The following is a 17,539-nucleotide window of genomic DNA, read 5'->3' as shown; positions in this document are numbered from 1 at the left end:
AGGGAATAAACAGAAAGTGATCAATTTACAAACCATTTCACAGCTGCTGAGTTTCCTGAGCTGTGCAACTCCTGCAAGAGTTGCAAGATTGAGCTAGCAAGCAACAAGATTACGGACAAAAAGCGTTATCACTCCTCTTATGTGTATCTCACCATTTCCTATGAGAGGCGGCAAGGTTGGGGCTTTGGAAGGTGGAACGGGGTTCACTCTTGGAAGCATTCCATTAACTTGTTTCAACCTTTCTAATTTCACTTGCTCCATCCATTTGGTCCCTGTCATGTTCCTCCTGGCCTGTAAGCCAAGTGCTGTGGTGGCTGTGGAAATGGTAGAGTCCATGATTGGGGTTTCATCGATGACACTGAGGTCTCCTACACTACCACCACCGGTCAGAGAAAGCTCGATCCCATTGTTGGAATAGTTGCTGATGGGGGACTGTTCGCTGCTGCATGTAGACTGACCACCAGGGCTTGGCTGAGATGTCTGTTGGAGGGAAGTCAGAGACAAAAGAGTGTGAGAATTAAGCAAACAATGTTAAACAGAGCGTCTGTGCTAAGTGGAGCCAAAGATACAGGTATAGAGAAGTTCAGCCTTAAATGGTAAGAGTGATTGTTCTTAAGGAGGCTTTCTAGATATTGGCTTCAACTGCAGTGAAGGGCATTGTAAAACACAAGACTAAAACTGCCTTTCACATGTTGCTGATGGTATACAATGTATCTCCATAAGACTTTTATCTGAGTTATTCCCAGAGTTACTTCTATCACTTCAAGCCATTTGTGAGCACATATATCGGATGGATACCCTACATTGCTTATGTGCTGTTCCCAACTGAAGCTGCAGCTCAAAAAAACCAAACCAGAATTCAGCCATGTTACAAAGTATTAGTTTACACTGCTAGGCTTGCAAACAAACAAACAAACAAACAAACAAGACTCCAACAACATTGGAATTTGGGTTTTTTTAATTAGACTTGTGGCTAAAGAATGTAAGCATTTTCCAGGCTTAAGGCTCATTGTTACAAGCAGTGGTTGGCCTGAAATGTTGGCATGTAATAAAACAAGGACAAAGCATCAGTGCAAAAAATACTGCATCATATTATCAGCATCCTATGACCCTGGGAGCACTCAGGTCTAACTTATACCGCCCCTTATACCTAACTTATACCACCTCTGCCCTGAATCAAGAAGGTGATGATCTAGTAAATCAAATCCTTTGTTTCATCAGAATTTAAGATTTTAAGTGCAAGAATTTAAGTAGACAATACAGACTGCTAATCTGCAGGGATATAAACATGCCACAATAACATCTTCTTTCTTAACAGGGAGTGTTCCCTGCTGCTCTAGCAGAACTCTTGCTGTGTGGAAACACAGGCTTGATTTACTTTTCAGACTTTTTATAAAGTTCTTTAAAAGAATGGGAAAATGAACAAACTGACAGACAAAACAGAGGACGACAGACAGAAGTCTCTGGACTTAATATCTCACTGTAAGGTTCTATCAGTGTGATCACAAATCAGTGGGGCATGCAGTATCACTTTGCACACAAGAACAGTTTCATGTAAGTGTTTAACTTTAAGGGTTTCTGATGTGGTTTTATTTTTGGTTGTTTTTTTTTTTTTTTCTGCCATTCTGTGATCTTTATGTACATTTTACTGAAAAATGCTGTCTAGAATTTCTGAAGTGCCAGAGACGACTCTCGCTTTAAACATCAATGAATGAAGACACAGATTCATGGCACTACTGTAGTTTCCTATGCCCCTAAGGAGTCAATTCGAGATTCAATAACTATTTTATTATTTCTAACTTGAATGATGATACTTAGAATTTATGAGGCCACACTGAGCAAGCTCATTTCCAAATCCTGGCCATGGCAGATTTGGTGACAAGAATAGAAATAACAGTTATTATACAGAAGAAAGTTTGTACTTCTGGACAATAGCTCTATGCCATATGGAAGAAGAGATCAGAAGCCTGTTCTTGTAGCACATGTCAAGATCATAGTGAGGTAGGGTACAGAAATAAGAACTGTATTATGCAGGACATATATTTCTAGATGTGGAATACAGAAAAAAAATGGATGTCTCATCTAGAGGGGAAAGTACAAAGACATTTCTGAAGATATTTCACCAATATAAGCCAGATTTTTCACATGTCAACTGTTGCAAAATGTTCACAACACATAACAACTGGGAATGTGCTTGATGGATTGCACATTACTAAATAAAGGAATGACTGAACAACAGGCAGAAGACCAAAATAAAAACATATATAATGTTGTAATAAGAAAAATAGCAGAAAAGTTAAAATGCCCTCACCTTATTACCCACTGTCCTTAGGAAGTTAGAATAAGACATTTAAGAGCATTAGACAGAAAAGACATTGGATTAGTTGAAAACCAGAAAATATACCTTAATTCATACATGCAATGAAAAGCAAGAAACACAGAATTATTTTTAAAATATAATTTTCAGTGAGAAATATTTAATACTATGTAATTCATAGGCATTAGTACCCCTCTTCCACAAATTTTTCTGTTAAAACTGTGTTAAACCTGCCTCAATAACACTACATGTTTACCTAGCAAAGCAAAAGAGATTTTGCTCCTTTGTAAATAAGGTAGTTATCATCAAAGATTGCAGAGGACCTTCTTTTAGACTCCAGTAAGAGTTTACTCTGAGCCCTTAAAAGGTTTTGAATTGAGTATTAATACTGAACAGTTTGAGCATAAGCCTTAGGCACAACATAGCAGTAACTCATACTTCAGTGAGTAATCACTTTGAATTGCAGCATGATTAACAGTATGAGCAGAATTTGGAGGGCTCATATTTGTAATCCCCAAGGGCTGAATACAAATGAATCATAGACCCAGATGGGGAAGAGGATGGAGTGGCTGCCTTTGAATTAACCCTTGTGAAGAGGGCAGATGGCATATGAAATTCAGGCAAATAAAAGAATTTGTGTATTTAAGACAGCATCTCAAAAAATAGAATACAATCCTTTTAACAGTTTAACGCAATACATTAAGGTAAACCACAGAAAAGACCTGCAGACTGTCAATTCAACTTGATTTAGTTAAACTTGGACTAAGTTAACTTGAGTAAGTATCAGATAAACATAAGAGGTCACATCACAACAGAGATGTTATTAAGAGATGCATATCTGCTGTTTAAGAAAGTGAATTCATCCTGCTTCAGTTTGATCCATGACCCAAAAGCCTCAAGACCCTAAAATTTGATTGCTTTCCCAGGTTCTCCAAAAATTATCATCATTAATATCATCATTTTAGTCATTTGGACTTGTTGTTTGGTTCGGTTTTTTTCTTATTTTGGCTTTCAGTCTGAGAGATTCAGATCCATCTTTCTTCTGGAAACAGAAGAGTGGAAAGAACTCTTCTTTTTTATTTTTTAAATGAAAACTCTGATTTTCTCATACTACGCTTATTCCAGAAGACGGAGCTTTTTAAGAGAAACAATTATTGTGGCAGTTGCCAGCACTGCACTTATCCTATATTGCATAGACTATTTGTAATCTTTTTATTTGCTACTTCTCAGGCTTTAAAAACATTTTACAAAGTAAACACAGAAGACCTCAAAAAAAAACAAACCTTGCGAGCTAGAGTTTACAGACCTGAGCATTTCATAAAGGGGTTATGAACTGGTTGCAGGAAGAAGAGGACAAAGGGAGTGGCACGGTGTATTGCATACCATTGGTTTTTCTGACTTGACGGCTTTCACTTGGAGGCATTCTTCCCGCTTTGAGGTAGTGTTGCTGAGGTCCTTCTGCTCACCAACTGCACCCTGAGTCTGATGGCCTGGTGACCGGGTCTGAGAGTGGCTGCCCGGGTCCCTGGGTGGCGGAGGCCTCGGGTGGATGTCTCCCCGCTGCTTCTTGGTGACGTGTGCCTCTGGGCCGTGCACAGTCTTCACGTGCTTCCGCAGGGAGCTGGGGTCTGTGTAGCGCTTCGTGCAGCCCGGGATCTTGCACACATATGGTTTCTGACAAGACACAAAACCCACCCATATCAGGTTTCATTCCATGTGGGACTCCTGAAGAACCTCTTGGAGCACAGCTGGTACCACAGTTATATGCTTTCACAGTGAATTTGTTACCTAATTTATGGTTTCTACAAATGAATCATAGAATAGTTTGGGTTGGAAGGGACCTGAAAGATTATCCCAATATGGGCAGGGAACCCTTGGTCAAAGCCACATTCAAACCTGGCCTTGAACATTTCCAGGGATGGGGCATCCACAGCTTCTCTGGGAAACCTCTACCAGTGCATCATTACCCTCACACTAACCAGTTTCTTCCTTATAACTAATCTAAATTGACCCTCTTCCAGCTTAAAGCCATCACCCCATGTCCTATCAAATTGTGACTGCCCCTAGTTAAAACCATTAGCACCCCTAGGCTCAGAAGGTAGCACTTAGTGCGGCACACTTGATTGAGGGCAGAGTCCCTCATGGGTACCAACTGGCACAGCTTTCAATTACCTTAGCAGAAGGTAACTCAGCTATGCCAATTTATGAAGACTGCTTTGATTTTCAGCCCTGTCCCTTGCCCTCAGCAGTTTGACAGCATTCCCAGTACGCCTAGTACCTACTACTAGACACTGAGAGAAACACCCCCCTTCAAAAGATGCTGGGCCATTTGTTCAGGCAGAATAAAGTGAGGAAGCATTTTTTTTCTGGCTCCTTCAGATCACCAGTACGATGTCAAAGCACAAAATACAGTGCCATGAACATTTTCACGTTGCAGCAATATATGCACTAGTACTATAATTACTGCTACTAGCATAACTCATCACTCATTTTTTACAAACCACTTTCTTTATCTGTGGATTTCTATAGTTCACTAAGCAATGTAGAATAAAGTAAATTTACTGTCTTATAAATTAACAAAGCCTTTTTTCTTGTATTATGAGGAGATTAGAAAGAAGAGCTGAGCACTTCCTAAATCCTTTAATTGCCTTGGGAAGCAAAGTATTGTTCACTCACTTTCATTACTGAATTGCTTCCAAGAAACTACTGTTTTAAAGGGTTTTCTTATACTAACCTTCAAAAAATAGAAAGAGACCCTGATGCAGACTTTCTCAGAGGGATTCTCACTCTGCTTACACACACTGTGGAGCCTTTGACAAATATAGCTTCGTCATAGCTGTCTAAGGCCTGAGACTGCTTCCACTGACATCAGTGGAAAAATCCCTCCCAGTTACTTGAATAGGAGCAAAAATGAGCAATTTAGAGATGATGCTGAGCTACTAAGGCAGGTTTTCTCAGGTTGCTATAGAAGTACAAGTCATTTAGCCCTCCTCTGCATGAGTAAGGCACATCATTATCAAGATATGTCAGCTGCTTTTAAAGCTCTGTGTAGGTTACCTACTTAAAGCTAAAATGGCACGACAAGCAAATGCTGAATTTGGTCTGTGCTTTTCACTGTGTTCATATCATTCCATCAGTATATGTTGCCTTAAAAGATTAGACTGTTTTAGTGTGAAGTAATGATGAAGGAAATGTTCAATTTGCCCCTGTGGCTGCACCTATGAGAAATCATGTGCAGCATAAAATTTGGCTGGCTTACTGTTAGACACAAAATTAACACAAGGACAGGTCACACCACTAAGTGTGAGAAGGTCTAACTCATCAAGGCAGCCCACGCGTTGGTTCAGACAGTGAATGAAAAAAGAAAACTCAGGCAGCTATTGGCAAGACTTGGTGAACTTCCTTCTACCTTGACCATTCACGAAATCACTGCAGGGCTTCAGTGCCATTATTAGTTGGGCTGCTGAAAACACACACGGCAGGGATGAGGAAACTCAGAGATGTGCAATGCCCTCTGCTTCCTTTGTGACTGAAGAGATGCTGCAGGGCAGGCACTGGAAGAGGATGAAGGCTCCCTGGAGATCTGCCTGTGTGCAGACCTGACAGCCAGCTAGAGAAAGATACAAGCTGTGTGGAAATAGATATAGCTGCTATGGTATGTCCTGCCCTTCCAGTACTCCCAGGTTTAGGCTAGAGGTGAAGGAGTATAGGGACATGTCAAGGAGGAGAGTGGACTCTGATGTGAGATTGAGATGATGCGACTCTCTGTGCAACTTGAAATGGGGCAATAAAACATGGACAATGCAAGAAGATGGTGTGATTCCTGAAAAAGGAGGCAGCAGTAACAGTAAACAGTAATAATGAGATGTTACACTGAGAGTTTGGAAACAGCTGTGACTGCCACAGCTGGTTTCCTTGAGAAAGGTTGCATTTCCTCTGCAGTCCATGAGGTCTGTTCAGGAGGAAAAGAAAGAGTGAAAGAGGCCAGAGAAGAAGGAAAAGGCATAACTCAGAACTTAAATGGCAACCCATGATTTCAAATGTGGACACTGTGGCTGTCTGCAGCACCCCAAAGTATGCTGGGGAAGCTGCATCCCAGCAGATGCCCAGTGCCAACACAGACATGCGGATGGGTCCAGGCACCCAATGAGCCCTTACAGCTCCAGAGGGAAAAATGATCCCAGCTTTACAAGGAAAACAGGATCTGTCCCTGGTTAATGCATGTGTTTTCATTAAACTCCCTCATTCAAAACTCTCCTACATGTAAAAAAATACCAGGTCTGTATGACATACTGTGCTGCTAAGAGGCATTACATTCCTTTCAGGTTGCTGAGGGTTGCTGTACCTGTCCTCTGTAATGGGGATTGCTATGACCACACTGTCTGTTCAACAATGAATTGTAATTAATCTTTTGAAGCTGTGCTTACTTACCTCATTGGAATGAGTCCTGTTTTGGTGCTTGGCCCTGTCAGATGCATTGGAGAAAGCTTTGTTGCAGCCTTCATGTTCGCACACATATGGTTTCTCTCCAGTGTGAGATCTCAAGTGCGTTTTCAAGTTTTCTAGTCTGGAGTAGGCCTTTGTACAACCTTCAAACTGCAGACAAGACATAAATCTGGTTTAGCTTGAATCTTTGGACTTGCAGGAAACAGCAAAAGTGGACTTGTAAAAGTTTAGAAATTTTCCAGGCCTTCATAACTTTGTCCCATGTAGTTTTGATTTGGAGAGTTTTAATTTTATCCAAGCAAACTCTGCCACAGCTCAAGTAAAAATGCTTTCAGCATTATGTAAATCTTCTCTTACAGGAGAGCACAGTATTTGTGTACTTTGACTAAGGCTGAAATCCATTGCAAAGCCATCAGGAGCTGGTGGCCAGCAGTAATACCAAGCTCTGTAAGAGAAAGTGCCTTTAAATAATTAAGCAAACTGAGCCATGTTTAATAATGCCTTTTGGGGCTTCTTTGCACTTTACACTTGAGGAAGTGGGCCAAATCATCCAGGGAATCCCCTCTCCTAAAGCTTTTGTCATCTGGTTGTGCTGGATAACAAAGTAGACATGGCAGTCTCTTCTCCACAAGAGTCTGACAGATGAGCTCAGGGAATGCAGCACTTGTCCTGCTCTGTTTGTTCTCTGCACAGCCCCAGTTTCCCAGTACAAACGTGGAGCTCAGGCTCCTTTACTTACAGTGCATTTGTGTGGCTTTTCCCCTGTATGTCTCCTCATGTGGACCACCAGCATATATTGGGCTTTGAAAGGTTTCTGCTCCCGGGAACAGTCCAGCCATCGGCACACAAACTCTTTCTTCTCACCATGTATGTGGTCATTGTTGATGTGCTGTTCAGGCAGAAAAGAGGTCACAGCTTAACAGAAATACAACATCAGCTGCAGCCTTACTGTAATTTTGCATTGGAAGAGCACCAGAGATTCAGGTGTGAACCAGGTCCTTGCAGTACCAAAAGAATAAGATCATCTGCACTTCCAAGTGACCACAGGGTTCAGGTTATAGATCCTACTGGAAGTCCACTAAGGCAAATGATTTTTTTTTTCTACTGAGATCAAAGGGCTTTGGATCATGCCTAAGGGATACAAGCTGATAAATGGATCCTGGATAATGTCATGCACAGCTCCACTTGTGTGATTCACATTGGGTACTGCTTTTAAAGAGCAGGGAAACATTACTTAAGTGCTGCTCAACACAAACAAGGTTTACAAAATCAGGCCTTTAGAAACATATCCTCCAACTTGAAAAATCAACAGAACTGCTAAACCAAGTTTCCACCCCAAATTTTAACTCACTCCCTGTTACCCATATTTTCCTCAGTAAATGTATTTGGTTCAGTAAATGCAGAGGTCATGGTGAAGAAATAAACCCCTATACACTGTGAATATGAACTCTGAGTACAGCAGCATACATCAAGCCAGTTTTTGCCATTGCTTAGTCTGGCTCTGTCTGAATGTGTGTGGGAGTGACAGCTGCCCCAGCCCTGCTGACTCACAGGCATGCCCTTCTGTGGTCAGTGTCATCCACATGAGTGCACCCACAAGCAGGACAGAGCTGTGTACCTTGTACTCTTCCACAAAATTAGCTTCCTCTGTTTCTTTCACTAAGATCTAGTCCAGAAAAGCATTTAAAAATTGATTTAATTCTCTCTGTGTTTGAGTGGAGACAGGCAAGTGAAACAGGGACAACCTCAAAACCGGTTTGATTTTTAAAAAAATTTTAACTGTTTGAATTTTTTTGCAAAGCTTTAGAAAACAAAAGAAAAAAAAAAAAAAAAAAAACTACACCTGGACTTTCAGAGTCTTTTTCCACTAGGAGCCACCCGACTCATCCTCCCAGACTCTCTTGGAGAAATCATCCCACACTGCCGAACTTCTGTCATTGTGCCACTAGATGGCTGCATTATGCAGCGAATGACATTATTCCCACTAAGGTACCACCAAAAACTCTTTCCAGTTTTTATTTGATCACAGCACAGGGATGAAATTTGTATCTGTTCCATAATGGGCATAAATTAAATGCCAGCCATATAGAAACTCAGGAGCTCATACTGAAACACAAAGAAGATAATCCCAATCTTTTCTAAAGTCTTGGAATCAGTCAGAAAAAAAAAATCACGTTATGTTCAAAATTATGCACTATTGCTATAGGCAACAGACATCCATTGCCTATAAAAGATGACAGCTTTTTTTCTGAAACTTTATTGCCATTTCTTAAAAGTTGTTATGGGGCTCAGCATGCATGAACAGAGCAGAGGTGCTGGGCAACATACAACTTGTAATCTGCAAGAGTGAATGTTCCTAGTGCAGATCTGTGTTCACAGTGCACACACCTGTGCCAGAAGCATACACATGCCCTGAGCTGTGAAATGGCATCAAAAGAATTCAGTGAGGGCAATGTGTGCTATTTCTTGAAAGAGAAAGAAGTAAAGGGACAAAATTAAATGCGTTCAAATAATTCATGGCCAAATCTCTCTGTAAACATTACAGACTGGTGTGTTATGTGGTTAAACCTACACAGCCACGAGGGGAATGAGACTTGAGTGTGTGACACAGGCTTTCCATTTGATACAAAAACCTCAAGGCTGGATCAATCACATCACCACAGCACCTCCTTTTACCTCCTGCTGTGTGGACACTCACGCACCATGGAGGCTCTTTCAGAGAATGTCTCCATAGGACAGTTTTTTCTCTTTGTCCCTGAAAACCAGCTTGCTCCCTGTGCTCTAGACCTCTAACCTTTAGCAGCATGAGAATCCTCTAAAACTGACCTTTCTCATGGGCCTAAAAGTCGTTTCCTCATCCCCTCCCCAGCCCAGGCTCGCTGCAGCAGCTGACAAAGCTTGCCCAGAGTGGTGATGATCATTTGCCTCTCTCCATCGCTGGCTTACCTGTCAAATGTCTTGTGATCATCCTCTGGTCTCTCACAACTGTGGCCCTCCATACACATTTGCCCTGCTCTCCTATCAATCCTTTCCCAGACTCTCTGATCTTCCTACAATCAAACCCCTCTTGGTGCTGTTTTCCCTCATTGCCCTGATGCTGCAAGTGGCCCCTGAGAGCTCACCTGCAAATCCAGCTCATTCTCATTCAATACCTCTGAGGATCCTCACCTTTAGGGAAAGCCTGCAATAAATGAGCCTGTGATCTGCTAATCTGAGTAATTTATTTGGTTCACAGGTGAGCTGCTTAATTGCTTATTGCACAGGGATCATATTTTAGCAGACCTACAAATATGTTCAAATACTCAAAAGGCTGGTCTGGAGGAAGACACTTGCTAGCAAATCAGCACCAGCAGTGCTCTCAGGTAAGGAGATTCAGAGTGTTTGTCATCCTGAGATTCAAACACCCTCACTTGCTCAAGTTATGATGGGAAAACTCATCAGTCGTCTGCTATGGACATACCAAGTAGAATTACACAAATGCAAACCATGAACTAAATCTACACTGGGATTTTTTTACCATTATCATTTGGCAGAAAGAATGTGTAATTTTTGTGACATGTTTAAAGAGGAGGGAGGTCTCACTATGCAAACAACATCATTTAGAAAAGTTCAGAAGTTTGTGAACTCTGGCATTCAGTTTCTTTGACTCAGATAATTACCTTTGGATTTTACACGGTGTTTTTGGCTCCCTGGTCTCTATTATGAGAGGAAATGAGCAGTTTTGAGCTTGTAAAACAAAGAACAGTCAGGAATAAGAGTATTATGCAAAGCAGAAGCTTTGGTACAGTACAATAAGGAATTATAGGGTTTCAATTTATAATCTGTTTGTAACCTTATTACACCCATGAAATGTCACATTCCAGGGAATAGATCAGAAGGAATTTTTTTTCCTGGTGAAATTGAATTTTGATGCAGTTTCAGGGTGTGAAAAGGCTTTTCTTTTAATTTTGTGGGCCCAAACCTGCAAGTTTTACTTATGTCCGTAATCCTTATTACAGTAAATAGGCGCATGAAAGCCAATGATATTACTCCCTAGTGTCAGGTTTGCTAGCATAAGGCTCTGAAGCATCAGCTCTGTATTATTAAGAATTTCTGACCTGAAAAAAAAAGCCCCCATTAAAAGCTGGAATTCTACAAGCTATCTCCCGTTGCACACAGCTCCAAAAAGCTGCTGAACAGGGGTCATTTGCAGAATACCAGTCACTTTCATGCTACTTCAATGCTTATTACCAAACCTCTGTTTGTCCTGGCTCATTTTCTATTCTTTCAAAAATGTTGTTATTATCATCCAGTTCCAAAATACCCTAAAATGAACAGAGGGAGCTGACCTAAATAGTGATTTTGGTCTCAGAATGACCTGCCTTTGAAGGAGGAAGCTCTGAGATGGATTTCAATTCCAGAGCATAAACCCCCACCAGATTAACTAAAATCAAGGCTGAAGTTTGCCTGTCACCTCTACTGGCCAATCTCAAAAACCAGAGGTAATGGGAAATTCAATCCACAGTATCCTGGAAGCATAAATGCTTGCATGGTAAGAAATACTACTGAAAAGGGAACGCCTTAATTCATGCATGTTCTCATATAATCCACACCAACTTGTATCTGTTACTCAATATTGTAGCAGATGAGGTGACACTGGAGGTAGGATCTGCAATAACCTTGGTGTTCCATTTCCCTCCTCCAAGAGGGTTTTTAGAAGAAAGGAGAATCTGCACACGTCCTAGCTGCCTGCATGGTACCCCAAGCTATTCAATACATAAACAAAGGCCAAATGTGCTCTCACAGCAGTCAAACAGCAGGAGGAAAAGCTTCTCCATACCAGTGGAAAAACTTAGGAACATCAGAAAAAGAATGCCACTGCAACTGAGATTGCATCTGAAAGCAAAGTTCTATTTGGTGGCAAGAGCGAATATTCTGGGAGAATCTCACATTTCTGTTTTCTAACCTAGACTTGCTACTCTAGAGTGTAGGAGGAAACTGGGAAGAGACCATGCTGTATTGGTATAATGTGGTAAGTTAGTGGCCGAGTGAAAGGCATAACCCCATTGCCAAAATTAGGTTTAATTTCAGTTATACAAAGACAATTTCAGACTTTTCTCGCAGTTCTTTCCCTGTATTTTAAAAAACTAAAAAGGAGGTGCTAAGTAACTTCTCACTAGATCTCACCACTGACATTAAGCAGAGGCAGCATTTAACCCATCTTCTAGCACAAATCTCCCCCTGTACTGTACTGCCACAACAAGTCCCTCAAACCAGCAGAGCTGCTGCATTTGATGCATAGGGGACAAAGAGTGAAAGGTGAAGAGGCATCGCAGTACTAAACACAGCTTGTCCTGCAGCTGCACAAGAGGGCTGTGGAGCCCACAGAGGACATGGGGCAGAGGCTGTGTCTGGCAGTACCAGTCTGGAAAGCTCTGAAGCTGGTTTGGAAGGGGATTAGCTGTCCCTGACCTGCAAGGCCTGCAGGGAACACTTTTATTTCTGTGTTTTGCATATGGAATGTAGATTTATCCTTAAGCCCACATACAGTTCGAAACAGGTTCCTGGTCATCAGGCCCACCCCTTCGCTATGGCAAGTCCCACTGCACATAATCCTGGTCACAAACAGAGCTTCAGCTTCTAAGTACCTTGGTGATCAGCTCCCTCTGGTCCCAGTGGAAGGCGCTTCTAGGAAGTCACTCTTCTGCTGGTTAGCAACTAATTTCTAGCTTCGATTTATTCACAGCCAATTTATATTCATTTGTTCTCGTGCCAACACTATTCTTTAGCTTAAACAGCTCTGCTTCCCTGCAGTGTTTAGTTCATTCCCTTCCCCACCCTAACTAACTGGCAGACAGCACTCCCCTCTCTGTCTTCATTTGCTGGATTAAATAAACTAGTTCCTTCTGGTCTTCTCTTCAATGACCAAGCCCTCATTCCCCCCTTAACCTGCTTTGGCTTGAGGCGGGGAATTCTGAGTCCCATTTGTCATTTTGTTCCCAGATTCCCCATTGCCACTTTGAGGACTGTATTAGTCCATCAGTTGCTCCCTCAGCCTCTTCACCTGGCTCTAGTACAACTTCCACCTTCTTGACCAGAATCATGTAAAGTACACCAGGGCTCACCAAAGGCGGTGCAACAGAATTCAAACTTCCCTGTCACCACTTAGGTGCAAGTACAGACCTCACATTCACTTTAGACTGGAGACTATTACCAAAACCTCTGAGTACCTCACAGCTTGTGAATGTACCTCTCCTAACAACAAACCTCAGCAAAAATATCTTCTACTATGGCCACAGATGAGGCAGAGACTTAAGGCCCAGGAAAGCTAAAGGCCACATTCATAGAAGTTTTTAGGTCTCTGATTCCCACTGAAAGTAGTCACTTGTTCATGAGTGGTGTGCATACTTCTGAGGTTCTTGACCTACACAGCTTCCTGAGATAGCTGAGTGACTGCAAAAAAGAATGTCAGTGTTCAGAACAGTGACAGGGCACCACTTCAGCAAGTCCCCAGTCTTGCCTGCTCCCCAGGGATGCAATATGCGACTCATCGCTGCTCCTGGTTACCATTTTAGGTAGTCAGGCAACTTAGAGATGACATCAGACTGGCCTCCCTACCATCTCATTAACATCTTGATAAAGGTTGCCTCCATGATCCACAGCAAGATGAACAGACAAAGGCATTGTAAAAAAGTCAGGATAGAAAGGAGGTCCTGGTGAGCCAGGAAATCTCCTGTGACAATAGAAATCTCCTTGTGAGGAGGAAAAAAATGCATTTCCATGGAGTGAAATCCTCAGCAGACTTCTCGGACACATTCCAATCACTGCAATTGAGTTTCTCTTTAACCTCTGTGATTCTCTGTTAAAACAATGCATGCATTTTAATTTCCTCTTATCTGATGGAAAATAGGTATAGATCCTGTCTGTCCTTTTCCTACTAAAGATTTTGCAGGCACAACCAGGCCAAACAGCTTCAAGAGACCAATGTCTGCTTCTTGCTGCTCAAGCTGAGAATATACTTTTGACCCCGTGTCCTTAGGGTGGCATAAGTACTTAAGCCATTTTTAGTTCCAGAGATGGAGGAAGCACTTAAGCTGCTTTAAGTCCTTATGGTGGCATAAACACTTAAGCTGGTTGCAGTTCCTAAAGCCAAGTGGAAGCTATGGCTATAGATGAAGAATTCTGCACTTCCAAATAGGCACATGCCTGTGGAGAAGCTCAGTCAGCTATCTCCAATCCTGCTTCCTTTCCTTTGGATGCACTTATTGTTATTCTATTACAGTTCCTGATGCTGTCTTTCATACTTTATGGAAGATTTAAGAAATGCTGTTGTGACAGATCTCTGCTAATGCTGATTAGCAACATGACAATTTATACAATTTGCTGATCTGGCCCAAACAGTTCAGTGCCTCCACAGTCTTGACACCTTTACTAAAATGGAATACACACAGTTAAGATCATCTGGATCTTAAAAGCACTGCACAGCAATTTCCTCAGTGTATAATGAACACACTTAATAGCCTGTGCACTGCACTCCTCACCTCAGTATTTGATCTTGTCACTCAATCTCTATACTTAATTTTCAACATTTTCCACTATTAACAAATGAAGCTCCTTGCTTCCCATAGATATGATCATGATTGCAAACTTAAATGAAGAGTAGTGGTATGCCACATTTCATAATCAGATATTTTTGGGTTACATGTGAGAGGACTGTGGCTTTTTTTAATGGTTGTAGGGGTTTAACACTAGCCAACAACTACCTTCCAGGTTCACTCCCACCAGCCCCTGCCAGCAAGGATGGGGTGAATTGGAAAATGGTAAAATGCATGGGATGAGAGAAGAATGGCTTAAAATCCAAAATAAAACTATAATAGCACTAATAATGACAATGATATAAAGGGAGATAAGAACAGGGACATGAATAACAGCCAATAGAAAAAAGCAATGCACAATACCCTGGGTCACCACCTGCTCACTGATGCCCAGCACACCCTGAGCAGCAATTGGTTATCCCAGCCAACTTCCCCTGGTTTATATCCTATCCTATAATGTTCTGTGTTATGGAATATCCCTTTGGTCAGTCTGGGTCAGCTGTTCCCAGCTGTATATGCTCTCAGCTTCTTGTGCACCTGTTCCCTGGCAGAGCATGGGAAACTGAAAAGTCCTTGGTTTATAGAAGCACTGCTCAGCAACAACTAAAACATCTGTATGTTATCAATCTTACTCTCATACTGAATCCAAAATATGGAATGTACTAGCTATTAGGGAGAAAATTAACTCTATCCCAGCCAAGACCAAGATAAAAGCATTGCAAAATTAAATATATATACTGCAAATATTTGTAACTCCAGTGTGACTAAAAATGTTCTACTCATTAAGAAAAAAATATTTACTACATAAAGTTAGTTTCAGTCAAAAAACTGGCTAGTTCAAAAAGGAGTGAAGCATGTGGAAAATGTAACTTACCTATTTTACAAACAACATTTGAACTCTGTGTCCATGATTGTTAATACTTAATTATAAGAACAAAAAAAGGGACTCCAGTCAGCACTCCAGCTGAATTCATGCTTGAAGCTCATTTATTACTGTGCGGTTCTGGATACCCATTTCTGTCCCTTGAGAACTGACAGCATTCAATGAAGAAAGGGAGGAATCAAAATTAGAAGTCCTAAGTCAACTGAAAAATTATGATGATTTATAAATTGAGATAACCTGTGTATGTAGAAGGACAGGGATGACAGGCACAGGAGAAGGGCAGCATGGAAACCAATGGCTGGAAGAGAGGATGGAAACAGTAAGAAAGGAGAGCTCCAGTGTCTGAGGGAGTATTCCCAAATAAATGGTGAAAAGACTGAAGGGAAGCTCAGAGATGTTGCAACAAACAACTGGGGTCAACAGCTTTCTTGGACCAGCACAGCTGCCACTGGGAGAAGACTGGGTTTACAGTCATATGTAAAAATTCAGTAAAGATCTGGGATTCAGTGTAACACATGGGCAGAGACTGTCGCTGTTTCATGGGGCATACAAGTTCAGAAGCAAGGAGTGCGCAAAGGCCAAGAGCAATCAAACTAATAATGAACTTTTGCATTTTGTGGAGTTCACTGTACTCCTGAGCAGGAATCATCCTTTTGCCTCAAACGATGTCTAAGCAAGCCATGGTGAATCAAATTACTTTTTACATATGGGACTGGGTAAGTCTTGTTCTCTAAATGTGAAATTGTATTACTAATAAACAGGAATATGCTAATTCAAAGGACACAGCTCACCAGGACTGTTTGCTTTTCACCTCCCTCCTTCAGCTGAAAATATAGGTCTGATTATTTTTTTTTATCTCTCTGTCCTAACAACAGCAATAAAATTTCTAAACCCCCCAGTTAAAGAAAAAAAAAGGTATTTTCTTTCTGCTTCTCCTTTTGTTCTCTTGCAGTAAATCCTGTAGTTGTCTTCGTTGCCTATCAATAGGTTAAACATATCCAACTTGTATGTTTAAATGCTAAAGACAGAGAAGTCCCCATGGATACGTCAATCATTGGCTCTTGTACAAAGAAAATACTGTATTTTGCTCAGAAGAGCTTTCTGTGGCAATTTAAACACAGTGAGACAGACACAATATCCTGGAGAGAGGAAAACCTGCCTTATTACATTCCTGACCCAAGAGAAAGGATCTGCCCTTAGGATATAAAGGGAATCAGTGGGGGGAAAAAAAGAGAAAAGTTATCTAATCCTAAAAATAAAGACAGTGGTTCATAATACAGCATGACCTTCTTTTAATCTCTGATATAGCAGTTATCCAGTATGGATGTGACAGAATACCAACAGGGCAAACACAGCTTTCTTGTCAGGCTGGGAACCAACCCCCTCAGCCTGTATCTGTTTCCAGGTTTTGGACAGCTTTTTGGTAGACTCTGGTATATTCTATGGAGTGAATGGAACTTCTGGGATATTGCAGGGATTCTTTCCCAATAAGATCACATCTTGTTCTTGTTTCATTTAATAAACATATATTCACATATGCAGCACAGTTAAGTCTGTTAGCAGCAAAATGCACTCCTATCAAGGGCAATGTTTTACAGCTCTCCCTTGATTTCCTGTGTCAGAGCATGCAGCTGTAAAGCAATGGGCAGAAATCACATCTTTATTTGCTAAACCTGAACATCTAAGAAATGAGATTCTGCCAGGACATCAGCATAGCTGTTGTGGACATTAATCATTCCAGTTTTACAGTGGTAGGAAAGGTGTTTCAATGACTCAGGTGTGTTTCTTCTCTGATGTTCTCTTCCATAACTCAGTCAAAAATCAAGTGCCTTGTTTTCCTTGGAACCTGCATTCCTGTATTTCTAGCTGGGGCACTAATAGGTGAAGCTGGTATGCTACAGGAATTCCAGCTTTCTTTACTCCTTTTTTTTTTCCAGCTGTAGAGAAGTAATTTTTCAATGCATGCTGTCATGACAACTGGGTTTTACCATCTCCTCCAGCACTGATGCTTTGTATCACATTTGCCTTAGTTCAAGCAAGGTATCACAGCTTCCCTATTTAATTCTTTTTTTCTTCAACAAAAAGGCTCCACTTCTCTCTTTAACCACTTGCCCCAGGACAGGCTAATTGCATTTCCATGAGGAGGCTGCAGAAGGAACTGATAGTGGAAACCACAAGCCAAATGCTCAAGTCAATTGTTCTCAAACAGGGGTGTTTTGGTTAAATCTCTGCTCTCCAAGGAGGAGCCCTGCTCTCCTGAGAACTGCTGAAGCAGGGAAAGATGCAAAAGGGTTACACGAAGATGACAAATTCTTGGAG

At 41.4% G+C, this 17,539-nt stretch overlaps 1 protein-coding gene across 1 annotated transcript in view; it reads right to left on the bottom strand.

Moving 5' to 3' along the window:
- GLI3 (GLI family zinc finger 3) overlaps positions 1-17,539 on the bottom strand; it is a 206,734-nt gene that overhangs the window by 7,944 nt on the left and 181,251 nt on the right. Inside the window, exons 11-14 of the mRNA XM_058032310.1 lie at positions 7,503-7,652; positions 6,749-6,913; positions 3,701-3,991; positions 153-480 (exon numbers count right to left, since the gene is read on the bottom strand). Of these exons, the coding sequence (XP_057888293.1) occupies positions 153-480; positions 3,701-3,991; positions 6,749-6,913; positions 7,503-7,652 (934 nt within the window). The remainder of the gene's footprint in view (positions 1-152; positions 481-3,700; positions 3,992-6,748; positions 6,914-7,502; positions 7,653-17,539) is intronic.

This window comes from Melospiza georgiana, chromosome 1, assembly GCF_028018845.1.
Source record: "Melospiza georgiana isolate bMelGeo1 chromosome 1, bMelGeo1.pri, whole genome shotgun sequence".
Taxonomy (NCBI): Eukaryota; Metazoa; Chordata; class Aves; order Passeriformes; family Passerellidae; genus Melospiza; species Melospiza georgiana.
The sequence above is the reverse complement of the archived record's forward strand: the minus strand, read 5'-3'. Positions and strand labels throughout refer to the sequence as shown.